This window comes from Amblyomma americanum, chromosome 1 (assembly GCF_052857255.1).
Source record: "Amblyomma americanum isolate KBUSLIRL-KWMA chromosome 1, ASM5285725v1, whole genome shotgun sequence".
Taxonomy (NCBI): Eukaryota; Metazoa; Arthropoda; class Arachnida; order Ixodida; family Ixodidae; genus Amblyomma; species Amblyomma americanum.
In genome coordinates, this window is record NC_135497.1 from 88,009,570 (window position 1) to 88,030,573 (window position 21,004).

A 21,004-nucleotide genomic window follows, 5' to 3' on the forward strand; every position below is an offset into this window, starting at 1 on the left:
TGCCGTAGTGGAGGGCTCCGGAATAATTTCGACCACCTGGGGATCTTTAACGTGTGCTGACATCGCACAGCACACGGGCGCCTTAGCGTTTTTCGTCCATAAAAACGCAGCCGCCGCGGTCGGGTTCGAACCCGGGAACTCCGGATCAGTAGTCGAGCGCGGGATAATAATATTAATAATTTGTTTTCGGGGAAAGGAAATGGCGCAGTATCTGTCTCATATATCGTTGGACCCCTGAACCGCGACGTAGGGGAAGGGGCAAAGGAGGGAGTGAAAGAGAAATGAAGAAAGAGGTGCCGCAGTTCGAGCGGTTACCGCTTTTACACATTGGCACAAAGCAAGTCTTCTCTTTGCGCTGTCGCTTTGGCTTTGACATTTTTTTTGTCCAGTCACATGTAGCTCGTTTAGTGGTGGACACGGGAAAAAAACAATCGAGAGCTCAGTCCATGATTTGACTACACGGTGAAATCACGCAGAACGGATACACGCACGCACAGAACGCGCGCACAAAACCGACGAAATCACCACAGAACTGCTCGGAGGAGCGAATGCGTCGACTTTCATGTGCAAGGAGCCACACAGGACAACATACACTGCACCTCAGTCAACAAAATTTCGTGCACAAGCAGGTTAATAGCGCATGCACAAGACCAGGTCGCTGCCTTCCGCAGCGAGAAAACCGCGTCGTCTGCTGCGGCAGCACCCTCCCGACAAGCAGCGCCCTCTGCCGTCATCGGTGTGCTTTCATTGCAAACGGTGCCACCTGCTCCCATTGCGCAGCGCTGGCGCTCGGCACACTTCGGGTTGACGAAGAAGAAGGAGCGCCGACCAAAGAAAACAAAAACAAAAACGTGTTCGTCAACATGTTTGTCCCCGACCAGACGAGTTTTCGTCGAACTCTCAACACTTCGGGTCTTTGGAAACACGCCCAACAGGGCAACCAACAAAGCAAGTTCTGCCAAATTTAGCAGAAAAATAACAAGCAGTTTTAAAACAATCATTTTGCAAAAAATGCATGCAAAGTTGTGCTTTATTTTGTGAAGTGAGTATAAAATAAAAATAAAATACTTTACAAAAATGCAGTGCCAGTCTTGTCGATCTCGAAATTGGCGGGGCAGCAGCATCGTGATCGCCACGAAGTCCGATGGGCTACTGCTTGAAATATAGAAACTCGGTGCTGCGTGAAGTTGTCTAAATTAATTCGATTCCGTCTTTATTTTTTCAAAGGTATTCAATATGTAAGTTAATGAAACGCTTACACATACCACGCTTTGACCCTGAGCAACTGGAATCAGCGAGTCGAGCTACGTAGGCTCGATGTGCCCCACACAGCGCTGTTCAAAGAATACCGTCACCGCAAGAGATGGCCAGAACGAAGCGTAGTTCTTCGCTTCGAACGATATGTGAGTGTCATCGCCGGAACGCCGCGACAGCTTTCATAAACCTCAAACCGCAGTTCATGACCAACTTGGGTGCACTCGTCCGGTGACAACGCTGCGGCAATAACCCAACCAGCGAAAAGGTAAGCTATCAGAAAACCCAAAACATTATCGTGTGGAAATTTAAAGTATTAAATTTCCTGCGAACTGGGAAGCGTCTCTTACAACGTTAAAAACTTAAATATACGGTGTCTCTTCAACAATGGGTGCCAACTAAGTGTGACAGTCATAACTTGCACGTCAGATATAAGAGGTTGAAGCACTAGCTGTGGCAATCGTTTGGTCGCGGATGGGATGGAAACGAAAGAATGCAAGCACTGGCCTTAAATGAATGAATTAAGAGCTTGAGATGTTCGGCTCCCATACAGGAGCTTTGTTCACAATGATACAGCGACACTGGGCACAAGCGTGCGGAATGGCGCCGTTGCTTGCTACTGTGAATGTGCTAAAAAAAATTATAAGTCAGTTTTCTTTTCATACTGTCGTAGCTTTAGCTTCAAAAGGGAGCAGGTGATCGGTCTCCACGGTGCATATGAACATGGCTTTTAAAGGCCTGCTGCCTCTCAGTGCTTTCCTGTCGACAATTTTGTTCATTACATCCTTCATAGCAACTCCAATTCACAGGGAATAAATTTTAGGCAACCGCAACTACACAAAGGCAGTGTACTGCTTTAAAAGTATGCACCTGTGGAAGAAACAGTGGTAATTTCTTGTGACTGGCATTGCCAGAAAAAAAAAGAAGCTTATTCCTTCAGTTTCATGCGTTTCACGGCAACCTTATCGTGTCGCAGTTGTTTGGTACGGATGTTTTACACTTGCAGTCCATTCTCATCTCAAACAAAAACCCGTCTCTTTGTTCCCATCGCAATTACAGAAATGTGAAGTGAATGGCAATAATTTTACATTTACATTTTCATTCGTTACAAGGAATGAGCAAAATGCCTGCATAACATACTAATGTGGTTTTGAGAACTGGCATGGGGTCACTCGATCATAAGGTGCCATACATATCTGGTACTAGTCAAAAAAGCAATATTATGATTGTTAATATTCTGCCCCATGAAACTTGAAATATTCTTCAGCAGCCGTTCGGGACAATAAGATATATTGCCACCTCTATTACCACTTGCTTGACCAACATACGCTGCTGATAGACTAGCAGTTGCTGTGCCTGGCATAACGCCAGCATGCTCTAAATAAAATTCAGTGCTCCTTGGGAACATGCCGCAAAAAAATAAAAGAAAAGCGATTTGATACACATCTCTACGGCAATTTAGCTCAAGCCTATAATGTTGACCAACTGACCTTTAAGTAGTTTATTACCTCTGATAGTGATTTACTGCTGCTTACCTATCCGCTAAATTTCTCACAAAAGGTATTCCCTGTTCAGATATACTCTTCAGCAGCGCTATCACTGCCTCGTCCGCCATGCCGTACTGCCGCTGCACCTCTTGTAGAAGGTGCATCGACCGAATACTGAACTTTGACATCACAGTCATTGATCACCTGTTGAAGCTGAAAATGAAATAGTGTGAAAGCAGAAATAGGATTGTAAATTATTCAGCAGTTGTACGCAAATACCACATGGCAATTCATGTATATTATTGTCTTATGTATTATTACAAAGAAGAAAACATGCAACCAGGATTTGATGTCTATAGTCATTGAACTTCTGCACAGGCATAATTGATGGCTCATTGCCCTAAAAGCATAGATGTAAGCCAGCGACTTGCTGTACATGAGGCGCAGTCACGTGCTACTTGATGGGAGGGCTACTCTCCAATTGCGCAAGGCATGTGTGCTTTTCTTGTGACTTGTCGTGTTAGCTTTCATGTCTTGTGCATATTGCATATGCAATTTTATCAATGGGGAGGGGGGGGGGGGGGGGGGGGGAGGGGGATGAGCCAACAACTTATCTTTTTGGGAGACCAGCTGGGTGGTGCTTAAAGGGACCCTGAAATGATTTCAGTGGTCATATTCTAGTGCAGCAGATCTGCAGAGGTGGTCTTTGTGGGTATTCGAGTCAAATTTGAAAGCTCTGCGTGGACCCTACAATTTAGAAATCATTTTAAAGAAATCACTACTCGCAGTAGCTTGCAAACCGATTAGGGTGACATATCAACCCGCGCATGTCCCCTACCCCTATTTATTACATCAGTGGGGCAGTCTGGGCTAGCCGGTTTGCCCACACTGTGAATGATTGTTTCAAGGTGAGTGACCCTTTGTTGGCACTGCATGATTCTGCCATTTGCACTCGCAAGCACACTCACACTGATGCAGCAGTCCACAGTCACTTTGCAGCCGGGATGTTGTCCTCCACACTGCGGCACAGCGAGGGACTGCGCTTGGCCTTCTTTGATGGCCTGCCTGGGGGGACACATTTTGAACCTTTGTTCAGGCCAGGTCGTCTCCTTGAGATGCTTGTTGGCTGCACACTTATCTTGCCTCGGCACCTTGAAACCCTGCAGACTGCAGCTGACATGTTTATCATTGCCGTGACAAAGCTTTGCTTGCTTGGAAGGCTTTTCAGTTTTTTTGCCAGTCTGGCTGTATGCTTCATGCATGTCGGGTCATTTCCAACTTCAGCCTTCAGGTGTTGAAAGGCTTCTATGAGGGCTTCAAAAGGGTCCTCCTCTAGTTCCTAAAGCAAACACACACAAGAAAAAGCAATTCTTTGCTTAAATGCTCCTGTTGGCCTACCGATGGGCTGCTTGTCTCAATCTGTTCTATGCGAAGAGAAAACTGAGCTCTATGAACCTGATGCTCGTCAAAGGTACAGCACGGTAGGCTTTGTTAAACTTCCTCCCATTGAAAATGAGCCAAGTTCTTTGATGCACATGTGGCTAAAATGTAAGAAGGAAAAGTGAGGAGAAGCACCATGTATCCCAGACGTATTGTGAAAAAAGTGGCAGAACTAACATATTATTCATAACCCTACTTTATGCTTCAGAATCATGGTTGCTAAGAGGCAGCACGCCAGTCGGCATGTGCAGGCTGTTGCTGCTGTGGGCAACAGAGAGGCATGATTCAGTAAAACGAGCTCTTGGGCGTGTTGGTTACTTTTCTTAGGCACAGTAGCAGCGCAAAAAAACACACAAAAGAAGAACTAGACGCAGCGTCTGTGCGTGTCTCTCGGTGTCTAGTTCTTCTTTTGTGTGTGTTTTTTTGCGCTGCTACTGTGCCTAAGAGAGGAATGAGAGGAGGATGATGCGTCATGCATATGGGGGGAGGGCATTGTCTGATCGTGGGGCGGCTCCTCTGCTCTCCTCTATATTTAAATTTACTTCCTCCATGGTCTAAAATATGCATGAACCGTTGTTAGGTCTTCTTGCTTTTGGGGGAAAATTGCATAATTAACCATTTCTGCAGAATTCTTGTTAGGAACGACAATTTCGTTTTTTGTTATTACAGACACCAATCAGAGTGTGAGAGTAATAAAAATGGGACTGGTTTGTTTTGAATTCTCATAAAAGTCAGCATATTGTTACACAGTTTTGTTGATGCTTTGATATGCTTAACCTCTCCATCTATATAAGCAAGTGAACGCCTCGAGCTTGGCGGCTGCAATAACAGTGCATTCACATTCTTTCAGAGGAAAAGCCACGATACTGTCATATTTTGAAAGGAGCATTAATGGTAGTGACGAAGTTTCTAGTTTTGAGTAACGCTCAGCATCCAATCATGGGTTTTTATCTTTTATGGTACCAGGCTGTCCAGGAAGGATTGAGTGACAGTCCAATGCCAGACTAATATATGGCTTTGTCCGGCTTGCATGCATGGCCACGACAGCAGGTGCAGGATTGTGCACCATGGCACTGGGGGGCATTGTCTTACCACCACTTTCCTTCAAGTGAAGGGAATACCAAGTATTACCTGATGCTGAACTGCAACCAGCACATGCTGCTTTACTGAAGGTACATTTGGAGTATGCGCGGTGTCTCAGAAATAAGCATGTATTTATTTTGTATGCGTTATGGTTTTTGCAAAATGTTGCATATATTTCTTTATGAATTCGCAGCATTTTAAATTCTCCACCACAGAAAATAATGGGCCTTAGTCATCATATGGTGCCTATTGTCACTGACTATGGTTTATAATGACTATGGTTTATAATGACTGCAGCCAACATAGAGTTGCTGTAATTCATCTTGCTAATGTATAGCACCATAACTTACCTGGTTCATTAGTTGAGCAGTGGAAGTTTCCCTACTTTCTGGAGGACTGTACTGGGTCGTTGGAGCTGTTGAAGTGGAGGGAGTGTCCCAACAGTCTAGAGCATCGGTGGGAGCCTTGCTGCACGCAGCATTTTGCAGCACTTGTGTCTCGTGGAGGCCTTCAAAGAAATCAATGCCAGGACAGTTGTCTCCGAGCAAAAGCTTTCCAAGGTTATAGCGAGCTTCTGTAGTCAGCAGAGGTGCATTTGGGAAGATCCCACCAAACACTTTGTGCACGAGTGCCTGGTGTTTACAAAATGCGCTCTGCTGACCAGAGCGGCAGGTGCACAGGCCGATGTCAGAGTACACAGTGTAAAGCTTGCTATCTGGACTGCTGCCACTTGGGACGACATAATGCCCATCTCCGTTGCACCTAATGTTTTTTTCGGTGTCTTTTGGCAGCTTCTTTAAAAGCCTCTCATAGAGGAGCATGTGCCCAGTCATACGTGAGTGTGCATGGTCTAGTATTCTGTGGAAAAAATATTTCTCCCACACAACAGAGAGGAATTCAGCTAATGTCACAACATTAAACGCTTTTGTCCTGTGCAAGATTATGTCTTTTAGGACCCTAATCAAGGCCTCTGAATAATTATTTGTGTTGTGGCCTCGTGTCTTCGCTGACAGTCGGAAGAGAAGCACCCATTCTTCTTCTCTCTCCAGTAGAGAGTCGACGTGGGGGATGAAGCCCTTGTGCTGTTGGGAGTAAAGGTCTTGCTTGGCGGCTTCCAATGTGTCTTTGCTATTAGCGTACATGATCTGCAAGGTTTCCAGCAAAAAAAAAAAAGAATAGCTCCAAGCAGAAGCATTTAAACACTAGTGCAGTATATAAAAAACTAAATATTTCAATTCTGAACCACGTTATATGAAGTACATTCCAAATATTTACATGTAGTCTGAGAGCTTAGCTTTGAATTAGTCAGTGTCCAAAATTTTTAGCACTGGTGCTGCCATCTCAAGAGCATCTGCTGTATTGAACTGCAGCAGCAGGTGGAAACACTAGTATAGCTTCAACGGCATTGTAAAGATCCTCTCTTAATTATGAGCTAGAACAAAGTTGCTACAACGATTTATACATATGCTGAGTTTGTCAATTCGGTCTACAGATCCCTGGAAGAATGAGCAGGTGCGTTAATTTTGGGTGCACATTAGGAAAAGTTTCATGGAGACCTTGGCAGTGATTAAGCAAGCATTCACGCAGGTTTGCAAGGCCTGTATGAAATGCTGTTACCATAATTAAACTTCTTGAATTGGTTACAGACACGGCAGCAGACTTAACTCTTGTTGTGCATGATTTTATTGCCTGACCACTCTTCGGAACGAGGAGTGCATTGACACCTGCATGGAGCTACATAGGATTGTCGTAAATGTGCAAACATTTCGTTCCAGGTCACTGTTGCGGCTACCTGGTGTTGCAATTATGACTCTGAAAGAAAGCAACCATCCTCCCAGGGAAGAGCCTGCACTTGTGATGAATGGTGAGACAAGTGTAAAGTCGGGTGCATGTTCAGGACTATCCTTGGCATCCATGGCATTGTGCACGAAAATCAGACACCAGAACGACAAAGGAGTCAATTCCATCTGCTACTGTACCATCTTGCAGCACCTGGAGACGTCCCCTTAATCAGCCTACAGAATGATTTCAAGGCTCCCTTTTCCAAATTTGCTGCTTTTGTTAAAAAAGAGGTGGAGCTACCATCAGAAAAATGTATCAGGGCTATGACATTGCATCTCACATAAAGCGAACAATCTTGGCTATATCACTCTGTTACAACTAATGAGGAAGCACTGTAAGCTCACTCCCACAGTCTCCTAGCTACTGTGATCCCCGTAAAGAAAATGTAGCTACCCCCTCCCCTGAAATAAATAAATTAAAGTGGATTTGAAGCTTTAACTGCTATTCAGGTTTGCTCCAACAGACTACAAGGTCAGGTGTCGCTTGCATGTGCGCCAGCCAGGTAAATCGTCTAAACTGGAAGCAGAAGCACGGTAAGCACTAGACAGGTGCAGCGTTGGAAGTGAACTGCTGCACACGGCCGGTGCTCAGCCAATGGCAGGAATTTGAAAAGCTTGAAAGCCAGTCACGAGGTATGCCTTGCAGGCCCACCTGGTCACGTGATGCGTCACCTGTCCAATCTGATCTCTGCCCTCTGTGCGACTGCCGTTTCCAAGAAACTCGTAAACAGCAGATTTCCTGTGTAACCCATGTTTAGAGCGCTCGAACAGTGTGCACCAATCACTGAAATCTGAAATCATGTATTAGCCATTGTTTTTTCGCAAAGGGCTATTTCCCACCTGGTTTATAGGCCTATTCGACTATTCCTGTGGAAAGGTTGTTCAAGAGCCTAATAGTCACGGCAAGGTATAGCTTTATTTGGAACTCTATGCATTACTTGAGAGCTTTACAGAAGGGTCATGCATACTGTACGTTATGAGTGCACTTGAGCTGCAGTAGCTTTGCACCCTGACAACTTTGTTGAGGATTGAAGGCGAGGATAGCGACTTTCACCGGTTGCCATGAGCACCTCATTCATGACGGTATTATTATGTCCCTGAAACGCTAAGGTCTTGGCCAGGAGCACGTGACCTTTCTAGAGAGCTTCGAAAGCAGTTTGATAGGGTCCGCTTTGAAGAAACAGGCACACACAGCCGACCTTTTGAACAAATAACTGCCACTTTTCCCTGACTATTTTTCGGCTGTAATAGGGCAAGTCCAGTGACTACAAACTTTAGATACAACGAACCTAATCCGTGTGACCGTCAAGTTTATTATAAGTCGGCTCGACTGTTTAACCTTGTCCATGATCACGAGGTTGTGTACAGCTCTTTATCTGAACAGTATTGTCTCATTCCACAGTCGCAAATGGTTCCTTGTTATGCCTGCTTGCCGCTGACACCTGTGCTGCCCCTGCTGTGCTGCATAAGTAGTCCCACAATCTTTGTGATGATGAATTGGGAGGTGAAAACTCTCCTATGCTAGGCTGTACTTTTTACAATTATGTGTGTATGGTGCCTACAAACTGAAACACGATTGGTCAGTTCTTTTTTCTGCATCATCATGTACCAGACATGCTATAGTAGCACCCATTCTTCAACCAAATACCATAGGCCTGCACAGCACACATACAATCTATGACTTGTGAGACATTGTCTTGTGACATAGTATCAACAGCACAATACCTGGCCTTTCCACCGCAGTGGCTCAGTGCTTATGGCGCTTGGCTGCTGACCCGAAAGACGCGGGTTCAGTCCCAACCACAGCGGTCTCATTTTGATGGAAGCGAGATGCTAGAGGCCTGTGTGGTGTGCGATGTCAGTGCATGTAGAGCCCAATGGGGCCGACATTATCCGGAGGCCTTCACTACGGCGTCTCTCATAGCCTGAGTCGCTTTGGGTGATTAAACACCCATAAAACATCAAGACTCTTTCTTCTGAATCGGTCGCTCATTGCTGTTTCTGCACGCATTCAGATTTTTATATCGCTGATAATGAATAAATTCCATACCTTTTGAAAAATGGCCATCAGTGACTTCCTTTCACTTGGGCTGACACCATGCTTAGCAAGCGTCAGCCACAGCCACTCAGCCTGAGCTACATGAAACTGGCATAGCTGCTGCCTGGCTTCTGGCCAATGTTCAAGAATTGCTGCTTTCTCAGCAGCACTGTTATCAGTCATAAAAGTCTCTGGTGCCTGCAACAAGAAAAGGCCACATATTGACAGCTATGGAACAGCTGAGTTATTCCCATGACAGACATTTACGGGTGCAGGGTAACATGATTAGAACGAACCTTGGGAGGCAGTAGTTTAGCTGCATTGTATGTCAGTTCAGCCGACCTTGCTACATTACCCTGTGTTGCTATGAGGGTATTTTTCACTTCGGCTTTGATAGCATTACTTAAAGGATCCTAACACTATGCAACTATAATTTCTATCTTTGCCAAACATAGCTTGATATTTCAATGTAGAGGTGACATTTACACAGCATAGTTCAGCGTGTCAGGCAGGCTATACCAAAGAAAGCTTAACCTAACCACTTCAATTCTATAGCTTGTTCATTTGTGGTTGAAGTCTTATATATGACAGGCTGGGCATGACAGGCTGGGCAAGCAGGAATTTAGGAAGCATTGGGATAGGCTTGCATTAACTCATATATTTTAAAATTTGCAGATTGTCACACCACCTCTTGCAGCAAACTGTTGAAGCTTAGAAGTTTCAGGCATGGCCTGTGGCCAATGCTGGTATTGTTAAGCAGTGGCTCTGTCTCTGCTGCTTTCAAAAAGTACAGGCTAGCGCAGATCCATATTCTGAATTAATGTTGCCTAACTCATGCTTTCTAGCATTACCTGGCATTTCTTCAAACAACGTGTATAATTTACAATTTACATGTGCCCACCTCACAGCCTCCAAAGCAAAAGGGGTAGTTGTGCTTCAGGAGCTCGAAGCCTGCTGAGTAGCCCTCAGTAGTCTGACTGCTATGGGTATGGCACCAGCTGATGTTGCTGTCAGCATAAATTGTCACGCTGCTCCTTGTTGAGTCACATGACGCCGTGGAATCAACGAAGATGACTTCGGAGGATGATTCCAGCTGCTGGGCACGCCTCATGATTGGAGTTACCAGGAGCACTGCCCAGCTCCCTGCCCCTCCCTCTGAGTGCACCTTCACATCAACTCCTGCAAAAAAGGTTTTCATGTTTCAGTATGGCATAACATGAAAGCATAGTTTGTGTGGCAACACAGATTGTCTTATGAGGCACTGAGAACAAATTGATTCCTACATCGATTCCTACTCTTATATGGACGAAGAGCACATTTTCACTGAAAAGAATTTTTATATGGTAGGAAGGACTTTAAAATGGAAGAAGGGTATCGCCATCGCTGCCCATTTTCACAGCTACATCTTAGTGATTTCACGCGAGATTTCTTGTTCCATGCAACAAAGAACAAAGTATAATGTGCCTGCATAATGTAACTTTATGTATTGCTACTGGCAGTCCACTTTCATCTCACCAGGGAAATGAAACAGCTAAATGTGCAAAATATAACTAAACAAACTCGCAACACAATGTCATCACTGCCATTGCAAGTTTTCATTAGAATATGGCAAAAATATTGCAGTGTTAACTCCTAATTTTTTCAGCAAAAACATACTTATAATGTATGTTTTTCTCTGAGTTTGGTGGCTATGCAATATTCCATTCCGGCGCAAATAAGTTTTGAAGTTTGTCATTTCCGTGGCGTCTGTTGAAGTGATTGCTTTAAGCAAGACTGCATTTTCGGGATCACGAACATTCCCCATGCGTTTATACTTTCTAGCTGCTTCACTAACAAAATTTTCATGCTGTTTTAGGTCATCGTAACATTTTATGAAAGGACTCATTGTTTTCAGTCGCTGCTTCGGCCATGCAAGACAAATATGCATATTTTTCAATGATGCTGTGATGGCATTTAAGCATCACGCGAAGCACGCCCCTGGCCACAGGCTGAATTTCAGTTTTGGCTTGCTGTTCTTGCTTTCTTTAAAATGGGTTCACTAAATAACTTGAAAAATGGTTTTTTTCTTGTGTAGAGTGGACTCTATAAAGATGTAATGCTACTGCCAACTTGAAATGTTTGATAAACCTCAGGAGTAGCACTCACTTTAACAGTCCTTGAAGTATTACTGCTAGTCGGACCTCAGAACTTCACCAAGCTCTTTTTTTTCTTATTCTATTGAGTGGTCTTTTATAAGTCCTGGCCTTATGATCCACTTATTGCAAGTCCTTTATCTTCGTTGTATACTGTTCTGTGTTTTGACGATTTCTCTAAAAATGGGATTTGGTGGGATTTTTATTTCACTCGGAGCATAAAGTGCTTCATAGACCTGTTACACAAAGGGGTGCAATTCTTTCAATACATATCACATGTTAGTACCTCCGTGTGCAGATGTTTACGCTCACTGCCCGCTTGGTGGGTGTGCTACATTGTAGTTTTGTCTAGGCACAATATTTGGCTGAAAAGGGTTAGGGCATATTGCTTTCTTAGTAAGCAGAACAAATATTTGTCACTAACTTGTGTTAAGGAAAGCTATCTCCTGGCATTAGGCCTGAATAAATTTTTGGCATTACAAAGAAAGCTAAAGGTGCAGTGGGGTAGGCAACATTTTTGGTATCTTTGTGTAAACAAAGTTAAAGCTGACAAATTTATCCCTTATTGGTTAATAGATGCTTGGCATTGCTAAGCAAGTATCTCTGTGTCTCAATACTAGATAGCGATCATGCTTAGTGCATTGTTTCTGTTAATTGTCCACCCTCATCAGTACATTGAACAGGCTAATGAGACACATATTTGAACTTGCTTCACTTCTTCCAGAGCAATAATAATGCATTTAGCTTTAAGTATGTTACTGCTTACAACACAACCTTGCAAAATTGACGGCTTTCTCAAAACAGTTTTCTCGGTGGCAGATGGTCCAGTCTAGTGTCCATAAATATTGGTTTGCAATTCAGCTGTGCACCTGTGCGTAGCGCGCGAGTTTGTGTTGAAGTGGCATAGAAAAATAGACTGCTAGAGGACATCACAACTCAGACTGTTTTTGTGGCGAGCGACTAGAGGCCATGCTGTGTTGCTGTTTTAGCAGCATTGTGCATGGATGCTTCCCTGCTGTGGTGTGGTCACTGAGCAAGGCAACCAGACTGGGAGCACATGCAAAAACTGGTTTAGCCTTCATACTGACATAGCTGCTTATTAGCCACAGAACGATGTACAGAAAGGAACCCTTATGGAGGACTAGAAATGAACTTCTGAAGGCAGTACATTTTATTCCCACTGGCAGCTCTAGCAAGTGGCAAGCAACAAAAAAAATGTTCCCTTTAACACGTTGTACAAAGGTTTGTGGCATGCACACTTAGCTGTCATCAAGCCTTTCTTTTTTTGCTTACCTTGTTCTGCATACTCGGGGATTTTCTCCTGCAGCCTCATCAGTGGTTCCGAAACTGCCATAATGTGTCTCCCGCCAGGCCTCATACATATAATAAACAGTCCTTTTCGTTGGGTTTAGTGCGCCACTGGCAAGTTTCAGCAGGCTTCCAGTGTCGCCTTCAACACACAAAGAACCTTCGTGCAGGCGTATCGCATCAGCCGGAGTAAGTCCATCAGTGAAGTACTGGCGAAAAAGTTGTTTGTTTCCTCACTGCATCGCAGTAGGTGGAGAGCGGCTGCACTCTCCGTTGCATGGTTGTGCTGGGTGTGCAACTTTATCTATGCACATAGCGGAGGGTTTCTTTGGAGATACGCATCATTCTTTTGGGTGTTGTAGTTGACTTTTTTTATCTTTATATTGATCATTGCATTGCAGTTTATGTGTTTGGTGTTTTTTTGTTGAGGCAGTGGAGGTGGCACCTCCAAACTTTGCGACACACCATTCTGCAAAGGACACATGTTCATTCTATAAAACACCACTTTCTTCAATTTTCTAATCTGCACATTGATATACTTCAAACTAATGTTAGGTGTGCATATTTCGCTACTATTGTTAAAAACTTCTATAAAACACCACTTTCTTCAATTTTCTAATCTGTGCATTGATATACTTCAGACAAACTAATGTTAGGTGTGCATATTTCGCTACCATTGTTAAAAACTCCATCGTGCAAACTGCTGGCCTATTTTTGCATGTATCCTGCCACACACTGCTCACCACAACCTTAAATTATAGTAAACAAAACTATTTACCAGAATATAACTACAAATCATTACTCATGTGCAAAGTCCAGCCTGCAACAAATTTATGCTAACGGCAGTGTTATAATTAATTTGTTTCTGAAACAGCACTTTCGTTCCAGGTAAGGTAGCTTTCCCGCATCGCATGTTAACCGTGATTTCGTGTCGCGAGAATTTTTAACAAAAACTAATTGAAGTTATGTAATGCAGCACTTGAGATGCTATTCGGCGAAAATGGGGAAATATTGTGGGAAAGGTAGCTTGTGGTTGTGCACTGCTGCTGTTTAGACCATATTTCGCGACGTGAAGCTTGCTTTCCTGCAAAGCTAAGGCTCGTCCACAAATGAAACTACCTTGCAGTTCAATTCCCCCTTCCCGGGGGTGGTAATTAAAGTGCGTGACAATTTTTTACCTTGAAGGATTTTCATGAACTGCTAACGAGAATTTTTTTTAATGCGTTTGCGGGCGACCCGGATCATGATCGCACGATAATGTATGTGCCGAAAGCGCGGAGTAAGCAATTCAGACCTACTTTTGACATTTGCCCTCCTTTTGGGCGCTGCAGATGATCCATAATGTATTCGTAGCAGCGCTGTAACGTTTCACCCACTCCGAGGCCCCTTCTTCACTGGGAAAGTCGCTTCGTAAAACGACAGTATGTGCTGCCGAAGCAGCAACATCCCGGAGGCATTGCCAACCGAAGCCAAGGCCCTCCTCGGGAGGAGCAAGCATGGTTTCGTTGTTGAACTTTTTTCCAGACTGAACTTGAATCAACGTCAGCGAGCTCCCGCAACTCGGAAGGAAATCGAGCACGGCGAAACCGCGCACGTATGCAGACGAAAAAGACAGCCACTGAAAATACAGTGAGGAGGGTGGAAAGCAGAAATTCTCTATTCTTTCCCCAAGCACGCGCCAGAAGCTGGGTCGTCCATTTCTCTGGAGAGGTCGTCTCCGTGGGACGTAGTGATTTACTGAGAGGCGTGACGCCCGCGCTTAGGGTGCCTCGATGCCAGCTACCCGCACTAATCCTTCCGGCGCCGACTCATCCCCTGCTGACCGGCCGTGCACGAGTGGTAGAACAGTGACAGTGCATCGCGCGTTTCGGACGCTGCCCAAAGCCGTGGGAAAATTGGGGAAGAACCCCGAACTGCCTTGTCAGAGCCGACGACCTTTTCCCACTGAAGAAATTCCTTTTGCTGTCAGCGGAGACGGCAAAGCCTATGCGTGGAAGCTTCTATGGGGCATCAATGGAATGCACATGCAGCGAGCTGCGTACGCGGAACCACGCGCCTGGCACGCTCCAGGAGGTGCGGGGTCCACAGTGTTCAGGTCGGTGAGCCCTGGGCTCCGTCCACTTGTACATACGGTGCCATTGCACTGCTATTAGTTTAAACTGGGCGATAGCTGGTTTAGTAAAGCTCTGCCCAATTATCGAATGGGTTAAAACCCGCGGCAAACAAAGACTTGGGAGGAGCGCGCCAAGTCTCAGTCTCGACCGCTTTTAAACAGCCTTTTCGTTAAACTGCATTATTCTCACTGCCTTGTATTTCAATCCCGTCTTAAATAAGTTTTGTCTTCAGAAGTTGTAATTGCTGCCCCAACCGGCAACGTGCCGCCAGACGAGCGGACGAAGGCCTGAAGGCTCTTTGTACTGCTAACCGCCGTGTATATTCGATCACCGGCCAGCGTGCCGCCATCATTCACCGCTCGCGACGTGCAACCGATCGACCAGCCCAATCCGGCCATCCCATCAAAGAAGGATTCGGAAAGTTTAACTGGTGCCGTGACCAGGATTGATTGGAACTTCTCAACTCATCCCATACGTGAAAGGCGTGACATTGCCGCTTGATGCAAAGCGCGATTTTCTTTGCATCAAGCGGTCGTCTAACCCGCGCAGGAGGCTTCTACTCGAGTCGTGGCGCATCCAAAAGACACGGAAGAATGTGAATCGCTCCCTGGGGACACTTCCCTCTTCCTAAATCCATTGTTTGCGGCCACTGACCCGAGGTCTGAACACAAGCGCAAAGACGGGTTCGATGGCCGCGGTGGTCGAATTTCGATGGAGGCGAAATTCTAGAGGCCCGTGTGCTGTGCGATGTCAGTGCACGTTAAAGAACCCCAGGTTGTCGAAATTATTCCGGAGCCCTCCACTGCGGCGTCCCTAATAGCCGGAGTCGCTTTGGGACGCTAAACCCCCGTAAACCATAACCTTTCAGGCTCATTTCTGCCTAAAAAGAAAAATTTCGTCTTCATTGTGTATGTGTAGGAATCCAGTGTTTGGCTTATTGCAACCCAAAACGCATAGGTCATTTATGCTAAATTTCAGTTATGGTTGGAGATAGAGAGAGAAATACAGAAAGGCAGTGAGGTTAACTAGGCAGCGCCCAGTATGCTACCCTACACGTGGGAAGGGGAACAGAGGGAGAGGGGGGATGGTTGGAAATTCTCATCTGTCAGGTGGGCTCTACCTGAGGGATCAGGGGATCTCATTAACACATAAATGTAGATATTATGGGCAATAAAGCCTGCAGCCTTCACGAGTGCATCGAAAACGTGCTACAAGGTACGTAATGCTTTCGGAAATGGAAGCACATGAACGTGAAAATATGAAACGTTATTTTCATTGACATTTACTATTAAAAACAGCGATACCTGGCAGTCAGCTTTGGCAGGGGCTACCGGGCGGCGCGTTTAAACAAAAATTGCCGGAAAAATTTTCTCGTTTTACACCGTACCTATCCAGGCAGTCGTTCGTTAACAGTTGGCAAGTGCTTTAGAGAAAAAAATTACAAAGTATGCTGCGTCATTTCGACGCTATCGCTTTTAAAACGTCACAATAAATGTGTGTTGCGAATGCGCGCATGCTCCCGACAGGCGCTCCAACAGCAGGGTGTTGCACCAAGTTCTCGAGGAGTCCGATGTGCTGCAGCGTGTACTACATTTACTCGTTAATGTTAGCAGTCGTTCAAATTAGTCAACACACCCATACGTGAAAAGTTCAGAAACGGCGCGACCGAAAGCGAAACGCACTCGACAGCGCAGATAACTCTAAAACGCCCCGTGTGTTTGTAAGTAAACACTGGTTTCTTGCTGTTTTCACCTTTGTTTTGAAAAAAAAGTGCCCTAGCAATAGTAAAAGCAGCTTATTTGTCAACAGAAAGTGCCAATAATGCAGACGTGCACACGCGGCTATAGTGCCTAGAATATACTATAACGCGGCACAAGCAAAAGCGATAGATGGCGCGTTATGCGCAGCCAATGTAGGCGGCGGATTGCTGTTGAGAAGTTTTAATGCAGCAGACCATTTTATTAACAGTGCATTTTAGTTTGTGCAATATGTGGTATGCTCGAATAAACGTAAGCGGCGTAATCGTTTTGTTTTGCTTGTGTTTTTGTGTTTAGTGGCGTCACCGGAAATTCCGCTGCTGCATTTTCGGCATTTGGAAACACGCGGCTTGGAGACTGATACGTGACTCCCAATCATGCTATTTCATTCTTTTTCCGGGCTTCGAGCAAGATATTTTAGTTCGTTAACGACAAAAAAAAGTGTTTTTTTTTTTTACGTATCAGAGTGCAGCAAATGCTCAAAAAGTCTAAGCTGACTTCCTGAAAGAGGATCATCAGTTTCGATATCGAAATCTAAAAGCGTGCTGTGCACCCCGTTCTATCCTGCCGTTATGAACTTTTGTCTGCTGCTTAACCAGTAACTTTTGGACTGTTTGCAACAAAAGGAACATGTTCGAAAAATTCAGGTCGCATCAGGATCTTGAAGTGGCGAGAAATGCAGGAAAATAAGTATTTACATTGCATGATGCATGTTTGTATATTGTACTGCTGCCAACGGCAAAAAATCAATATCTACTTCGGACAAACAAAAAGGGAAAATGATTCATGACATAGAATAAGGGCAGGAGGAAATCCGGAATTACCTGAGCTCTCAAATGTAGCCAGGTGACCCATAGCAAAGGAGGACTGCATATGGCTCTCAATGAATGGAAGCCGGAGACGTCGCGGCAACTTGCCTGGGGAGTCGCTGGCCCGCGGGGGGGGGGGGGGGGGGGGCACATCTTTTATATCTAATGTTCTTAGAACTTTGCGAAGCGCATGTCTGTTACAATCTCGCTGCGGAGCATTGCGAGAGATGTTTCGATCGGGTGAAGCAGATCTTGGAAGACCCAGCCTGCGCTGTTTCTAGTCATTTTTCCGACGACCTTTCGCCGAACGGTACCTCTTTGAATAACCTACGTTGACAAATTTTAGATATACCCAATGCCCTCTTGTCTATTATTTCCGCAAGAAACACAGCTCAATAGGTTCCTGTGTGATGCACACGTGCACAGTGACATTGGGAGTAACACAGCGGGCCTGACTCACCGGATTTCTCCAAATGACAAGCACGTGCGTTGATGAAATGATAACTGAAACAAGGGGAGTATCAGACATGGCGAGCGACTTGTGAATATTAAAAAAAAAACCGCTTGAATTAAGGCACCGACACGAGCGCACTTAATTATAAGGAAAAATGGCATGCGTCGGTGCGATGAAGGCGGCGGAAATCATTTCTTACTCCAGTTTCAAGAATTTTCGGGAAAGAGGCTTCTTGTACATCTTCGCAACTGCGTTCTTGTCCGTTACGTCAAGTGCATGTTCCCAGTGGCGATTTCGTCAGCATCCCTGTTTTCCACAAAGCTCTATCTGTTTTTTTAACCTTTTTCTTAACAGATAATTGCTGATTTGCCCCCTTACTGCTGTCCAGATATTTTTTGTCAATTTTCTAGTTCGCTTTCTCCATTTCGTGTCAACATTCTTTATATACAGTATTGTGCGTTTTTATCGCTGACACATTCAAAAATTTCCCCGCCTCAACCGCTGGCTCATTTGCGGTGAAACTGCACACAGAGCTTGCGTATTATGGTAACTTTTGTATCGTAGGAAGTTTGACAACGGTACTCACTTAGTTGAGCCCTGCATGATGCGAAAACATAATCGTCTACGTAGAGATCGGCAACCAAAACCCGCAGACGACGCTTTTTCGCTGAAGGGCGGCAGTGGCGCCATCTGTTTGCGGTAGCGCAAAGCGTCACAACAAGGCCGTCGAGGAGAGCGTTGCAAGGAGCGCGGGCTGTTTGAATATGCCGTTCCTGTCGTTTCGACTGCTTCTACTGAAGCGTTTACAACATTTTCGACTAATTAAGCGGAAAAATATCAGAACAAATGATTTAACGAGGCTTTACCTTTTAAAGAATATTGTTTGCAATGCTCGCCTCGGCGGCCTTGCCGTTACGGTTTCCACTGCCCAAAACAGATGGCGCCACTGCCGGTTCTCAGCGAAAAAGCGTCGTCTGCGGGTTTTGGCTCGCCGATCTCTCGTAGACGCTTACGTTTTCGCATCATGTGCGCCTGAACTAAGTAAGTACCATTGTCAAACTTGCTACGATACAAAAGTTACCATAATACGCAAGCTCTGTGTGCAGTTTCACCGCAAACGAGCCAGCGGTTGAGGCGGGGAAATTTTTCAAAGTGTCAGCGATAAAAACGCACAATACTGTACAGGTATCTGAAAACTTTCCTAGCCCACTGCTTTTCCCCATTTTTCGCAATCGCTTCTCAAATGCTATCTTACTGCTAGCTTCTCTGCTCTGGAACGACGCCCATCCCATATCACCCCGTACCCCCTGATTTGGTGTATTACCATGTGCTCCTAAAGCTAGCCTCCCTATGCCGCGTTGTTTAATTTCTAACCTTGCTTTTGTCTATCATGCCCAGGACCGCTTTACCGAAAGTCAGGCTAGGAACCATCATCCCTTTCTAGATCCCACTTACCACTTCATACCTATTGTAATTCCAGTGCTCTGTTTTTCATGACAACTGCATTCCTACTAGCTTTATTCATTACATATTTTTCATGCTCTGTTATTTATCCACACCCAAAAATACCTGTACTCATCCACTACCTCTAGCGTGAACTCCTGAATTCTATGAACGCCAACGGCGGCGCACCGCATCGCAGCGCCGCGGCGCGGCGTGGCTGTGCGTTTGTGCATACCGCGACCGGCTAATAACCACGACGGGCTTCGTGGTGATGAACCCATCTATCCTCCCAACACGATGTAGCGCATTTTGATGCGTATTGGCCCCGTCGTAAGTTTCATTTAAAGCCTGATCAAAGCGCTGTGCTTTTATACTGTCAGTTTAACGGCACGATCGGGTGGCTCGTGACTTGAGCCTCGCTCCTTCGTGCCTCGATCCTCGAGCACGCGATGGCGTTCCAGACACGGCGCCCATTCCAGCTGGCCACGCTAAGAGGCGCTGACAAGGCTTCTCGTTCCGGTGCAGCCGCCCTCGCTATAGCATATCGGACTGGACCAACTCCGAACAATCTCGTGGGCCACATTGGAAGGTTTCACGTTAAGTAAGTGCCTCGACTACGTTGCGCAGGCTCAGTTTCTACTGACCACGTTACTAAGAGCTAGTCTTAACGCTCGCTGGAGCTCTGTACTCTGTCGACGCCCGTGTGCAAGCCTGTCTCCACCATGGACCCCCTCAGCAGCCGTCCCCAAGTCACTGAGCCTGCAACGCGATAGAATACGACCGGTGAGAGCTGTGACCTCGTAGAAAATAGTGTCAACCAATGCTCTTCGTCTACGGGTATCCCCGCAAGCGCCGTTGCGGACACCTGCAGTAGGTTCCCTGAGCAGCGGGACGATGAGTGGACAGCGGTGCAAGCAGAAGGGAGTTTGAATATTTGGCCTCCCACCCAAAATCATATAGTCGCCGTCAGACCGCGAGGTCTTTGACCACCTTGCGGATCATTTTATTTATTTATTACAGATACCTCCAGGGCCCTTGGGTGAGGGCTTTACATGAGTGGTATTGCGAAGTAAGGCGTTGCCCTTAGTGTAGGAATCGAAGAAAATTTAGCCATCCTTGAGACGCCGGAAAGATGGGTGGGGGCCTCCAGGTAAATTTAGTAAGGAGCTCAGCTGCTGTCCGAGGGCGCTGGTTCACTACCCGCCGCGTCGACCGCGTTTGTATACAGGCGAAATGCAGGAGGCGTCCATGCGGTGTACGGAGTCAAAAGAGAAAATGAAAATTAGTTTTGAGGAAACGAAATGACGCAGTATCGAACCCGACCGCGGCAGCTGCGTTTTTATGGAGGCAAAACGCTAAGGCGCCTGTGCGCTGTGCGATGTCAGTGCACGTTAAAGATCCCCAGGCGGTCGAAATTATTGCGCAGCCCTCCTCTACGGCACCTCTTTCTCCCTTTCTTCTTTCACTCCCTCTATCCCTTCCTTTACGGCGCGGTTCAGGTGTCCAACGATATACGAGACAGATACTGCGGCATTTCCTTTTCCCAAAAACCAACCAACCATATTTTGAGTAAAATTTGCATTTACATGCTTTTCTGCTCGTTTGTTACGATTTATAGACATCATATTGAATGATAGGACATTCTTGATTATCGAACTTTCAATATTTTTTGGCGAAAAGTTGTAGTTCTGCAGTGGGTAGCTCTCCGCCCCATGATGCTTAGAGCGCCTATGGTGGTACAAGTGGTCTCGAGGAAGCCCCATGCAAACTTATAGGCGGGGCGCCAGCTTTTCCTCTAGTTAATAGCAAGAAACTATGCTTCCATGGGACCGAAACAAACGCTT

At 45.6% G+C, this 21,004-nt stretch overlaps 2 protein-coding genes and 1 long non-coding RNA gene across 12 annotated transcripts in view; 2 read left to right on the top strand and 1 right to left on the bottom strand.

Moving 5' to 3' along the window:
• The window catches only part of LOC144113185 (protein regulator of cytokinesis 1-like), a 290,994-nt gene that overhangs the window by 230,508 nt on the left and 39,482 nt on the right, over positions 1-21,004 (top strand). For 3 of the 10 annotated variants that reach the window (XR_013310681.1, XM_077646127.1, XM_077646125.1), the window contains exon 1: positions 19,348-19,761. The exons of 1 other annotated variant lie outside the window; for it this stretch is intronic. The gene's annotated coding sequence lies outside the window, so the exon portion shown is untranslated. Of the gene's footprint in view, positions 1-18,741; positions 18,759-19,347; positions 19,762-19,791; positions 19,944-21,004 lie in introns of those variants that run through there. 6 more of the 10 variants (XR_013310675.1, XR_013310682.1, XR_013310680.1 and 3 more) reach the window with 4 other exon arrangements.
• Positions 1,128-9,064, top strand: LOC144113179 (uncharacterized). Its single transcript, XR_013310674.1, has 2 exons — positions 1,128-1,522; positions 7,040-9,064. It is a non-coding gene; the product is annotated as an uncharacterized LOC144113179 (long non-coding RNA).
• On the bottom strand, positions 3,343-6,399 carry LOC144113178 (uncharacterized). The gene is made up of 2 exons (XM_077646120.1): positions 5,615-6,399; positions 3,343-4,080 (listed from the first exon to the last, which is right to left on the bottom strand). The coding sequence occupies exons 1-2, from the start codon at positions 6,095-6,097 to the stop codon at positions 3,730-3,732; spliced, it is 834 nt and encodes a 277-aa protein (XP_077502246.1). The 5' UTR covers positions 6,098-6,399; the 3' UTR covers positions 3,343-3,729.